General features: G+C 40.3%; 1 protein-coding gene across 5 annotated transcripts in view; it reads right to left on the bottom strand.

Moving 5' to 3' along the window:
- emid1 (EMI domain containing 1) overlaps window positions 1-13,461 on the bottom strand; it is a 271,924-nt gene that overhangs the window by 78,487 nt on the left and 179,976 nt on the right. For all 5 annotated transcript variants that reach the window (XM_052032530.1, XM_052032526.1, XM_052032525.1 and 2 more), the window contains exons 5-6: window positions 6,116-6,177; window positions 3,691-3,835 (exon numbers count right to left, since the gene is read on the bottom strand). In XM_052032530.1, coding sequence (XP_051888490.1) covers window positions 3,691-3,835; window positions 6,116-6,177 — 207 coding nt within the window. The remainder of the gene's footprint in view (window positions 1-3,690; window positions 3,836-6,115; window positions 6,178-13,461) is intronic.

Below are 13,461 nucleotides of genomic sequence, written 5' to 3'. Positions count from 1 at the left end.
AACGATCCTCTTTGTACAACAAAGATGAACTCTTGATCTCTCAATCTACTTTGTCATGGCCCTTGCACCTTATTTGTCATCTGCACTACATTTTCTCTGTAACTGTAATGCTATATTCTGCAGTCTGTTATTGATTTTCCTTTTGTATTACCTCAATGTACTTATGTATGGAATGATCTGTCTGGATGGTATGTAAACAAAACTTTTCACTGTATCTCAGTACATAAACAATTACAAATTACCAATTACTTAACGGAGCTTTGCAGAGCTGAATCCCAGCCCGCACTGGCAACCCAATTCAAGCAGGCCTCCCTTAAGGTAGGTATATCCTGGCTTACATTCAAGCTCAAATAATCATGTCCAACACCCTCCCTCCCTTCCAGCAGAACCTTGTCAATCACACCTACATCTCTTGTAGATCACTGCATTCTCAATGATATAGAACTAACTCTGTTCCAACTTTTTCCTAAAGAAAAATTTCAAAATCATCAGCTTGAAGTGTTTAGTACTAGATATCTGTATAATTACCTGATAATATAATGTCTGGAAGAATATTGGAGGTAATTTTATACAATGTCAATGTTCACTTACAGCTTTGGCCTTAGGAGAGTGCCTTTAGGGTTCAAAAGGTTTACTCAGATGTTGGATTTTTGATTTGAATGGCATAACTAACCTTTGTTATCTGGTGGACTTAATTTCAGTTATTCCTAGCAAAAAAAGTAAACCAAGCAGTACATTGTAGAACTCCACTCAAGTGCATCCGTTAATACAAAGCAAGGCATGAATTTACTATGGAAAACCTCTCTGTTTGTGCATTAGTCATGTAATTTACAAATCAAAATCAACCCACTTTTTGTGACAGATATGATGCAAGTGATTATAGATGTGGAATACCTTGCTGCAGGGATCTCTGTTGAACATGCCCAGACCCTGAGGGCTACAACACACATGCTATTTCAGTCTTCATTGCTCAAAATAAAATTTACCGTTACCTTTAGTGTTTGCTAAGCATCTATCCATGGTCACTACCTAGCTCTCTTCTGCATACTGATTCTTGGCAATATCATTTAATAACATTGCATTAGTTAGCTCACCAACATCTCTTCTGACCCACTTATTCTCCAACATTCAGTACTGGGCTGGCAGAAATTTCCTTCAACTAAATATTGGGAAGATTAAAGCTGTTGTTGTCAGATACGGTAACAAACTCTAACCACCATCCTCATCTGGCAAAAGTGTGAAACTAGTCACTCACAACTTTGACATTATATTTAACCTCCAGTGGACTTTCACACCTCATATCCTGCCATCACTACAAGCCTCTTTCTGTCTTTGTAACGTCACCCATTTCTACCCCTGCCTTAGCTCATCTGCTACTGAAATCCTCACCAATGTCTTTGTTGCTGCTGGGTGTGACTTTCCAATTGAAACTTGAGTGGTCTCCCTTGCTCTACATTAGAGTGACCTGGAGTCAATCCTGACCTCGGATGCTGTCTGTGTGGAGATTACATGTTCTTTCTGCGACTGCATAGAATGTTCTGGGTGTTCTGGTTTCCTCCCACATCCCAAAGACAAGTAGGTTAGTAGGTTAATTGGCTGCTGTAAATTTCGCCTAGTGTGTAGGTGAGTGGTAGAATCTGGGGGGAGCTAATGGTGATGTGGGAAGAATACAAAAAAGGGTTGGTGTGGGATTAGTGTAAATGAGTGCCCAGTGGTCAGCATGGACTTGGTGGGCCAAAGGGCCTGTTTCCATGCTGTATGACTCTATGATTCCAAAAACTCAAGGCCCTCCAAAACTCCGCTGCCCATCTCCTAACAAGCACTGAGGTGTGTTCACCCCTGTTCTTACTGATCTACAATAAGCAATGCAATGCTTTTACATTGTTCATTGTTTTCAAATCTTTTCATGACTTCACCCCATTTCAATCTCTGTAACCTCTTCCAATCTCGTGTCCCTCTAAGATATCGGCACACCCTAAATTTTGGCTTCTTGCTTTCCCCAAATTTAATCACTCCAGCATTGGCAACCACGCCAAGAGCTGCCCCACATTTGAGAAGTCCTACCATGAATCTTTCTCTTTTCTCTACTCTCCTCCTTACAGCCTACTTCTCTGTTCCGGCTTTTAGCCATTTAATATCTCACACTTGGAGAGCTGGTACCAATATTTCATTTGATGATGTTCCAGTGAAGCACCTTGCCAAATGCACAGTATAGACAGAAGTAGTTATTTGGTGTTGTTCTTGCTATTTAGGTGCTTGCATAATTTTTGAACCAAAATCTTACTATCTGCCATTCACTCATTTTGGGTCCTACCATAGCACAATGCTTTTTACGCTGCAAGATTTTGTGATGTTTCCTTCAGTAAAGTTTTTGATCCACAGATTATTTTAATAAAATATCATACAGGATATTTTCTATGATTTTGACAACAGCATTTGGTCTGCAACGACTGGAAACAGGCTTGGGGTTTCTGCATACCAATTAACATTTTTGTCACAATAGGAATTGCTGCAATTTGACCTGTCCCAGCAAAAGCAAGATAACACAGCTGAATTTTTCAAAAACGTGGTTGCAGCCTGACTTTAAGGTGCACCATTAATATTATAAATGCAGACAAGCCTAAATCATTTGACCCAAAAATTCAAGACAAGTAACATGACACAACTAAAGATGTATTCTCAGCTGTCCTCCTTTACTTTATGGGGTTAAAAAGCAAAATAGCTTTTCCAGCAGGGCATCCTATATCCCAAGAACAGTCTGCGTAAAATACATCTCCTACTTCTCCTCCCCTCTTCTTTTTCTGGTGACTTCAATTTCACTAATTTACCTACCAGTGGAACTTATTTTACTCTATGTACCTTACCAAAATAGTCTTGCTAAATAATTCATAGAATCATAGAGATGTACAGCAAGGAAACATGCCAACCATCAAGTACCTGTCTATACAAATCCCATTTACCAGTACTTGATCCGTAGCCTACTATGCCTTGGTGATTCAAGTGCTTATCCAGATGCTTCTTAAATATTCTGAGAATACTTGCCTCCACCACCTTCTCAGGCAGTGCGTTCCAGTAACACTTCATCTTTGGTCAGTAATGCTAAATGCACTGTAGAGGTAGAGTAATATACATGTACATTCACACCTCTAGTCTCATGTAATTAATTTTGAATGTCCTCTTTCAAATACCATTTCAACCTTTTCTGGTCTAATGAATATACTCTTGATCTCTTTTGTCTTTCCTAATAGAGCGTCTCATCTTTGGTGAACCTTTTCTCTAATTTCTCCATTCCATGGACACTTATTCTGAAGTAGGCCACTCTGCAAAAATGCAACAGTGTGACCATTTAATTTTCTGAGATGAGGAGTAGTGCAAGTTGGGATGGTGATCTCCTCTAAGATCGTCCATAAGGTGGATGGTTTAAAGTAAGCAAGCCAACATGGTTGCAGCTCCAACATTTCATTGCTATATAATCTACTATTAAAAGCAAAAAAAAATACAATGAACCAAATATCATTTCCACAGACAAACTTGTTCTCCCACAGTATCAGAAATGTGTAAAGTATGACCATAAGAGTTTTGTGCAATGGATTATTAGGCTGAAAACAGTTCATCCAAATGTGGCCTGCACACAAGATCGATTCTGTTTCTTTTATCAAAGGAAATATTACATTGTTTGTTATTACTGACCTTTTGGCCCACGTGTTCCAGGCACTCCTCGAGCTGCTGGAGCTCCCCGGAGTTTAAAAGTATCTTCAGGTGCTCCTTTAACTGTGAGGTGCCCATAGTTTGTCAACAGAGGGCTCACTGGTTCTGCAGCTGCCAGTAATGCAACCTGGAATGCAAGGGAAAAAGTTATGAAAGTTTTTGGGTGATATTTGTAAGCCCAAGGAAGGTTACTTATAAGAACTTGCTGTAAAATGCTTCCAAAATGTAAGACTTAAAATGGAAATGGAACCAGGATCAGACTAAATGCCAGGGCTTGTAATGTAGTCATGATTACAACATAAATCCTCTGATCTGGCAGCTAAAATTGAGACTTGACTAATGCAGAATGAAAGATTAATCAGACATCCCAAGGTGAACCAACATGTTTGTGCTGGTGCTATCCTCCAACCGAGGTTCTATTCTGATCCCAACCTTCTTCTCACTTCCTACATATTTCTTAAAATTTATCTTTTTTAAGCAAATGCATAAATCCTGTTCAACAAAATTTATGGACTCTGCTCCATAAATTATTTACAGAAGTTGTATCCCATAATCTAAATACCCCATGCAAAGTGATTTTATTCCATTCTTGAATGGATTTCTTGAATTTATTTGCTTTAATAAAACACAAAAACAAGTCTAGGCAAAGACAGGATGGAGTAGTCTCTCCAGTATTTAATCCAAGCAGTTATGCTTCATATATTAAGCATGACTGGTGCTGTCAGAATACTATCGGTGACCAATGATGGAATATGATGGGTAAGTTTATTTCCCTCCTCATTTCCCTACTATGTCCAGGCTGCAGCACAAAGTCAGACTCTTTCTCTCCACAAACCAAGGATGATGCGGCCCTGTCTCTCCTCGACCGGAGAAAGTAAAAGGCAAGTTTTATGTACAGGGGAAAATACAGTAAATTGGATTATTTGACTCAGCCCCAAGCTAGGTATTGCAGAAAATGTTTATTCAAAGTGGTTGATATTTTGATGTTGAAAACATTAGGGAGAATCTATAAAACAATGATCAAAAGTACAATTGCCTCATCTTGTTTGAATCTATACAGCAATGAGATTCCAATCCAAACTGAACCAAACTTTTTTTTTACAAGAAAGAAGTAATCAATAATAAAACTAGGGACATAATTGTATCACCAATCACATCTTACAATTAGATTTAGTACTTCTGTAGATTAGGTTTTCAAATGAAGATAAATTGGGAAGGTTGTCTGCTTCCTTGAGGGCCCTTTGGTCATTGATTGTGACTTATAATCTGCTTGCAACAACAAGTAGGGGAGATTTTCCCTGGATCCTCTGCAGTTAAAAAATGAAGCAATTAATGTGAAAAATTACCTCAGGCTTTTCTTAAGAAAGTTATAAAATTCATTTGAAAGGACTCCAACACCTGTATAAACTACTCTAAGTCACGTCTATGAGAACCAAACAGGATCATACATGGAAAAAAATTTATTTCAGCACTTTTCCATTGAGTAGATTTCCACAAGAATTTTATCATTTCATAATGTCAAAATACTCCAATGATGTTTAAGGGAAGTTCCCAGCCAGCTGTCAATGAATATAACTCATAAATTGCATCACTTTTACCAAGCTACAAGTATTTTTTAAAACATTGCAGGAATTTGTCTTCTTCCATAGAATTCAACTTTGATCAGAACAAAATATCATCATTAGAAATAACATCACAGGACTGCAAAGCAATTAAAATGCTAACTAAACACCAGCCTTACTTCCATGTGTATAGAATTTTAAAACAGTAAAGGTGTGCTGTACTTATTTTGGACTGTGCACAATTTTGGAATCAGAATCAGAATCATTATCACTGACATATGACATGAAATTTGTTGTCTTGCGCAGCAAATTTGTTTTTCTTGGTCTCCATTCTACAATAAAAGATAAGTGGGAAAAACAAAGATGGTACCAGAACTAAGATGTTACAGCTGTAAAAGAAGGACTGAAAATGTTGGGATAATATCCTTTGAAAAGTAGTTGTCCTAGGGATGATTTAATAGAGGTCTTTAAAATAATGAGTGGTCTGGACACGAGAGACCAAGAAAGAATGGTTCCACTTCCAAAGTCTGGGACCACAGATTCTCGATGGATACCAAAACCAAATAGGAAAAGTGAGAGAAATTTCTTCACTTAAAGAATGGTTGGAATGTGGGATTCTCTGCCATAATTGAAATAGATAAGTTTAGTTGCTTTCAAAAGTAAACTAGATGGTTATAGGAGAGAACAGGGAAAAGAATATATTTGGAAGGCTAGATTGATGGGGATTGACAGGGATGAGGCTCCTGCAGAGTATAAACACAGCATAGACTAGTGGGACTGAATGGCCTATTCTGTGCTGTACATTGTGTGTAACATCAAGCATCTCACAATTCAGTTCAATGTACCTTAGCCTCCAGTGTACCCAAACGGTCTGTCAGCTGGGAAATTTTACTGCAGTTCAAACAATCTGTAAAAGAGTAGCAATTTTAATTAGCATTTCAAGTTTTTTTTAAATATTGAAGGATTAAACTAAGTGGGTTATGCCAAGAAATTAAGATGCATACTATGAATTGCTGCATAATAATAAATGTCCTGAGTTATCCTTTTTCTCTTGTTAAATTTCATTTGAAAATCCATGTCAAAATGCAACTCTAAATAAAGTCACAGCTACTTATCTTGTGATAACTGTGGAAAACAAATCACATATTATTTCAGACCATTACAACTTTTGCTGACCCAACACAGGCAGGCACCAACCCATTTTATGCCTTATCTGTATGTTCGGTACCACACACCAATTAAGCCAATGGAGACGTCTAGAGTTTTAATTAAGATATTTTGTCTGGCTGAATATCTTCACAGATGGACTTCCAAAAGAGAAGCCCTGAATGTTTTTCTCCTCCATAACCGAGGGCATTGAGGTAACTGTAACCTCTCCACCACTGCATCAGCCAACTATATCAAACAGGGCCCTGGAATGTATGTTGTGGTTATCAGAAGGCTTAACCAGCAGAAATGGGGAAGTGCTATTTTTTTTCTCCCCAAACACTGAACTGTTTTGCATATGTATAGCCATAGAAATTAGGCTACATTTATTTTTGAGAGTGCAGAGAGGTTGAAGAGTACAGAAATCAATATCTGCATCTGAAAGGTGTAACACAAGGAATAGCAGACATTGGGCCTCATACTCTGATTTGTGGAAAGCAATGGTTGCCTGAACTCACTGCACTGGAAGCATTGGTAAAGTGCTCTGAAGGATTTGCTGCTGGTATTGCAGATGGTATCTCTTTGTATACTTAAGATTTGTTATTGGGCCCAATTAAGTGATTTATTTTAATGTATCAGTCATTTTACCTTATCCATACTTTAAACAATGAAAATATTGAGCAATTATTCAGTAGAATGCCAGGCCATTGAATATTTTAATAACTTCAAAAATAAGAATGCGTATAATGGACTGTTAGTGTAGATTAGCTGAAAGGAATGTTCTTGGTACCTTGCCAGATGACAGAAAGTAAAGGTAAACACAGGAGCTCTAGACATTGAAAACACCAACAGGATGCTGCTTGGTTTCATTTTTTGGGTGGGTGGAGAAGAGAATGGAGAACAACTAGGCAACAGTTCAGCCTCTCTCCAACGTATCATGGGCTGGCACTGGCATTGTTCTTGCCATGCACACATGCCTCTGAATGGCCAAATGAATACCCTCAAATTTTCAGTTGTAATAACAATGAAGCTGTCAGCGGCCATCCCCATTACTGTAAACATTCCAGCAACTTTTGGCGTTGCATTTGCTCAGTTAAACATTGAAATCCAGAAGTTGCTGACAGCAATTTCCTGCTCCTCCACGGGGTGCTTAGCTTGCAGATCACTCAATGCAGAATCAATCATTTGACACGACAATAACATCACATTGCAATAACATCTCATTCCAAAATCTATTGAGAAATGCAAAACCATCTTGGATGAAGTGTAATTGAACTTCTAATGGCTTTTACTAAGACAAAATCACTGGTGAACCACCTCTGGCTCTGAAAAACTATTTTGTTGTGTGTGGAACCCCATTCCCAGAAGCAAGTGGCAGTGGTCTTGGGGCCAGAAGCTCAGGGTCACAGAGAAGATTGGGAGGTCCCAGGGCAGTAGCAGAACGGGACCAGGGTACTGGGAGCAGATCACCGGAAGACCAGGGTACAAAGACAGGGCAGAGGTAGACAAGGGCCAGGGGTCCAGCAGCCTAGCAGCACAGTGGTGACAGATGGACCAGGACCCAGAGACCCATGACCAGTGTGGTGTCAGACCAGGACCCAGAGTCCCTGGAGCAGAACAGTGACAGACTGGAGCCCAGGAGCAGAATGGAGGGGGACTGGCACCCCGAAGGCCTGTCACCAGAGTGGCACCAACACAGGGACAAAGGGCCCAGAGGCAGAGGAGTGTGGTGGTGGTGGAGCAGGGCCCTGGTGTCCAGCAGCAGAGTGGCAGTGAATTGCAGTCAGGGATCTGGGGAGCTGTGGCTAGATCAAAATAACAATAATTAAGACCACAGATCAATTTTTGTCTAAGCCAGGGCATTTGATTCAAACAAAGAACAGATAAATTAAAGAAAATTTAATTGGGGGAAGTAAATTAATAATGAATATTTAGTTTACATTTGTTGTGAGTTACTCTAATAAATGGAGGCAGAACAGAGCTCTTTACACCATGAATGCACACCCTGCATCATGGGGAAACTTCAGAATGCCTGGATCATCACAGGTGTGGTAAGAGGCAGAGGGAGGAGCTTGAGCTCTGGATAATGGAGCCTGAATGTCCAGAAGGCCAAGTGTTTTGTGGATAATGTCCTTCAGGAGGTGGTCAACCTGCAGCTTGAGAGACTGCAGGCACCAAGTGGCTAGGTTGACAGACAGAAAGAGCAGGTAGGTAGTTCAGGAGATGCTGAGGAAAGCTCAGGCTTTAACCAGCTTCTAGTTCTGAACACGGGGAGGCTGAGAGAGTTCTCCTGGATAATGCAGCTGGTGCCAAGACCATAGGACCTAAGGTTGCTCAGATGTACATTGGGGAAGGAGAATGATCAAGAGAACAATAGTAAGGTGGATCCTATGTCTGAAGCAGACTGGGGATTCTGCAGCCACAGACATAATTCCAGAATATGCTGCCTCCCTAGTGTGAGGACCACATACATCACAGAGTGGCCGCAGAACATTCTGGGGGGCAAATGGGATTAGTGTAGATGGGCAAAAAATTTGGCATGGACCCATTTCTGTGCTGTACAACTCTATGAGGGGAAGGGTGAGCTGCCTAAGATGGTGGTCCACAGCAGCCCCAACGACAGGATTAGAAAAAAGGCTGAGGTCCTGCAGGCAGATTCTGAGCAATTAAGAAAGAGCTTAAAAACCAGGACCTCAAGGGTAGTAATGTCCAGGTGCCACATGTCATTTGAGTACAGAAATAGGAGGACAGAATGCATGAGTGTGTGGATGGAGAGGTAGTGAAGAGGAAGAAGGTCTGTAGATTCCTGGAATCATTTCTGGGGAGGGTGAGACTGATTCTCGAGGGCCTGGGGTCTGCAGTTGGATGAGTTTTAAATCCACCTTGTTCGGGAGATGGGGAGCCAGGCATAGCTGGGAAGGAAGGAAGAAGATCAGTGATGGAGTTTTAAAGGCAGAGCACACAAAGACTGGAAAATAGATAAAAAGAGTGTCTGGATAAACTGGATACCTAAATGCAAGGAGTGCAGTGCACAACGCAGATGAGAAGAAGGTACAGGTAGAAATGTGGCATATAACATGTTTGTGTCGTGTATCTGTGTGTGGACATTCTGTACTCTGTGTGTGTGATCCTGTTGGACAGTAGAGTCATGTGATGTGAGTGTTTTGTAAAAATGTACCATCCAGTGGAATATTGAGTCTGCTGCAAAAGGTTGAAGACTCAACATTTATACTATTTAGGTGTTCTGTCCTGCAAATAAATCGATTTATGAAAAGATCACAAAATGACAAGAAGAAAGGGATGGCTCTTGCTTGATAAATTTTAGGTGAGTTTGAAACACCAAAGCTAAACCCTTGCGTTGTTTTCCTGCAACAACTTGCATAAAAAATCTCCTTTGCCCCATTATGTCTGTGCTGGTTGAAAAAGAGCAACCCAACCTAACCCCACTTTCCTGTTTGTATCCTTGCAGATCACGTCTCCTCAAGTGCACATTCAAGAATTGCTGAAATGTGCCTCTACAACCCTTTCAGGCAGTGAGTTGCAGAGCCCCAGCTCCTCTGGGTGGAAACGTTAATCTCCCCTCTAATCCTTCTACCAATTATTTTAAATCCAAGCCCCCTGGTTTGTGACCTCTCTGCTGAAGGAAATAGGTTCTTCCTTTTCAATCTTTCGAGGCACCTCATCGTTTTATATCTCAACTAGATCTTCACTTGGCCTCCCCTGTTTCAAAGAAAATTCCACTGGCTTATCCAAACTTTTCTCATAGTTACAATATTCCAGTCCTAGCAACACTTTCGTAACATGTAACCACATTACACGATCTCAAGAGTAATCTTTCCTGTAATGCAGTGACCAGAACTGTACGCAGTACTCAAGCTGTGGCCTAAGTAGTGTGGTATATAGGTTCTAACATTACCTCCCTGTTCATATTCAACGCCTCAGCAAATAATGGAGAGCGCCCTGTATGCCTTTTTAACGTTGCTATCTTTAATGATCTGTGGACATACACTCAATGGCACTTCTGTTCCTCCAGACCTCTCAATATTCTCCCATTTACTGTTTATTTCCTTGCACCTCCCCAAATGCATCATCTCACACTTAACAAATGAAATTCCATCTGCCATTTTTCTACCCAAAGACAAGACCATTTATATCTTTTTGCTGTCAAAAGCTTCCCTCTTCACTATCAATTACTCAGCCAATCCTCCCTCTTCAGTCTCCATAGTGAGTGTCAACAGAATATTCAACCTAGGCCTTCACAGCTGTTCCCAATTTCTTTCCAGCAGATGTCACTGGAGATTTAGGAAATGGAACTATCAACAAGCATTTTTCTAGCTGGCTTATTGCACTGAGGCCAAGAGTGCCATAAATGTCTGGCTAGGATAGGTTAACTCAGGAATGGCCTGGATTTATATCTTGCCCATTACTAATACATGGGCTTCAGCATCATATCCATGATCTACCAATAACATGTGGGAAACACAATTTGAACTTTATCTGCAGTATCTGACAATGCAGAGTTATTACTTAATATCCAAATGAAAACCTTAAATATTTGAGAGATGGTTTAAGAGGGGAGATTGAGCATGGCCATCAAAGTATAGTAGTAGGAAAAGTAACAGAGTACCAAATAGAAAGTAAATCTAAAATTAAAATGATCATGAGGAATTTCAAAAGGGGGCCATCATGCTTGCCTAAGCTCACCGAAGAGATTACAAGGAGAGAAGATAAGGGTGCTGCAGTAAATGCAATATTTCTTGATTTCCAAATAATTTTCAATAAGGTGCCATATAATGTGGCTTATGAATGTGGTCACACTGAGTCAGAGGAAGAGTTGGAGAATGGATAATGAGTTGGCTGCAAGACAAAAAGCAGAGAAGAGCAACAAATAACAATTAGTCAGACTGCAGAAGGAAGAAAGTCAGGTCCTAAGAGCATTGGTGCTGATTTTGAATTTGCAATCAAGAACAAAAACTTCTCACAGCAAACTGACCGCTAGTAGGATGGCAGCGAATTATACGACATTAATCAACATGACAATGAGCATATAATAATTTCATCATGGATAAATGTGAGATACTGCTAGTAGAAAAATATACACATTACTTAGAAAATAAGAATTTATATTAGTGAATATAAATTTTTATTTTCTAAGGAGCAAAGGGATCCAGTACTAGAAATAACAAATCACTCAATTTGTGACGTGTTGACAAGGCTATAACAAAAGCAAACCAAGCACAGGGGGTTATTTCTACAGGGAAGAGAACTGAAAAGTAGAGTTATCCTACACTTCTATTGAGCCTTGGGTGAGTCATCCTTGGGGAACTGTGCAGAGTTCTGGTTGCTTTGGAATACTGTGTACAATTTGGATATAGAGACACAAGAGAGGTTGCTCTTTGGTTGCTCTGTAGAGACACAAGGGAGGTTGCTTTAAGGATTAACAAAGATGATTACAGAACTGTGAGGTTTTACCCATTTGAAAAAGGTGAACAAGCTGGGCCTCTTTTCCCATGAAACCATGAGGCCAAGGGATTACTTAATAAAGGAATAAAGGGTATTGGTATATTATTGTCACTTGTACCGAGGTATAGTGAAAAATGTCTTGCATACAGATCGTACAGGTCAATTCATTACACAGTGCAGTTACATTGAGTTAGTACAGAGTGCATTGATGTAGTACAGGTAAAAACAATAACAGTACAGAGTAAAGTGTCACAGCTACAGAGAAAGTGCAGTGCAGGTAGACAATAAGGTGCAAGGTCACAAGGTAGATTGTGAGGTCAGAGTCCATCTCATCATATAAGGGAACCATTCAATAGCCTTTTCAGTGGGATAGAAGCTGTCCTTAAGCCTGGTGGTATGTGCCCTCAAGCTCCTGTATCTTCTACCTGATGGAAGAGGAGAGAAGAGAGAATGACCCGGGTGGGTGGGGTCTTTGATTATGCTGGCTGCTTCGCCAAGGCAGTGAGAGGTAAAGACAGAGTCCAAGGAGGGGAAGCTGGTTTCCGTGACGCGCTGGGCTGTGTGCACAATTCTCTGCAGTTTCTTGCGGCCCTGGGCAGAGCAGTTGCCGTACCAAGCCGTGATGCAACCAGATAGGATGCTTTCTATGGTCTTTAAAATTATGAAAGGTTTTGATAGATTAAACACAGATTGTTTCTCCTCAATGGGATAAACAAAGGTGGAGACCGTCAATATATGATAGTTACCAAAGAAGCGTATAGAGAATGAAGATGAGACCTCTTTACCCAGAGTGGGCAGCAGTTGGTACCTGCTTCTTGGAACAGCTGAGGCTCATAGAATAGGGCATTTATGGAGGGCTTACAAGGGAGAAGGGAATAACATTTCCATTGATGGAGTTAGGTGAGGAGAATGGGAGGAGGCTCAAGTAGCATGGACTGCTCTGGCTGAATAGAACACTGCTATCCTGAATGTTCTATGTCATTCTCCTTGTCGGTTATCTGACCATTGTGCCAGGGGGAAGTATTACATCACTTAAACTTCATAACTGATGAAGTATAAAGAGTTTCTAATTGGTTTCATTATAAGTTAACTTGCTTTTACCAGCTTTCCCTTCTGCCCTTCCCCAGAAAGCAATCACTGTAGTACTTGTCCTGTAGAATATTCAGTAATAGAGCAGTGAAATCCAGATCTGATCAGGTCCCTTTATGAGATACATGCACATTGCCAAAAGGCAATTTTTGATCCGGAGGAAATCCAGCTTCTTCTTGACTCTCCCCTAAATCCATGCCAAATTGCAACAGCCCTTTCCCCATCTTGGCAGAATTAAAGTAATGATTGAACGATAAACAGTGTTGTGCATGAATGTGCCCTTTACTATGTGAACCAGTTGACCGATCAGGGAGCTATGTATGTCTTTCAATGTTAAATGAAGACCGTGCCAAATAGGCTTTTAGTTACTCTGATTTCTGGCTTTATCATAACCTTTGGGAAGAAATGTTTCTTAAATTATGCATCATGGACTATTTCCTAGCATTACATTTTAATAACCTTCATTAGACATTCAGCTGAGTTCTGAAATACG

The sequence above is a fragment of the Pristis pectinata genome, chromosome 17 (assembly GCF_009764475.1).
Source record: "Pristis pectinata isolate sPriPec2 chromosome 17, sPriPec2.1.pri, whole genome shotgun sequence".
NCBI classification, from domain to species: Eukaryota; Metazoa; Chordata; class Chondrichthyes; order Rhinopristiformes; family Pristidae; genus Pristis; species Pristis pectinata.
The sequence above is the reverse complement of the archived record's forward strand: the minus strand, read 5'-3'. Positions and strand labels throughout refer to the sequence as shown.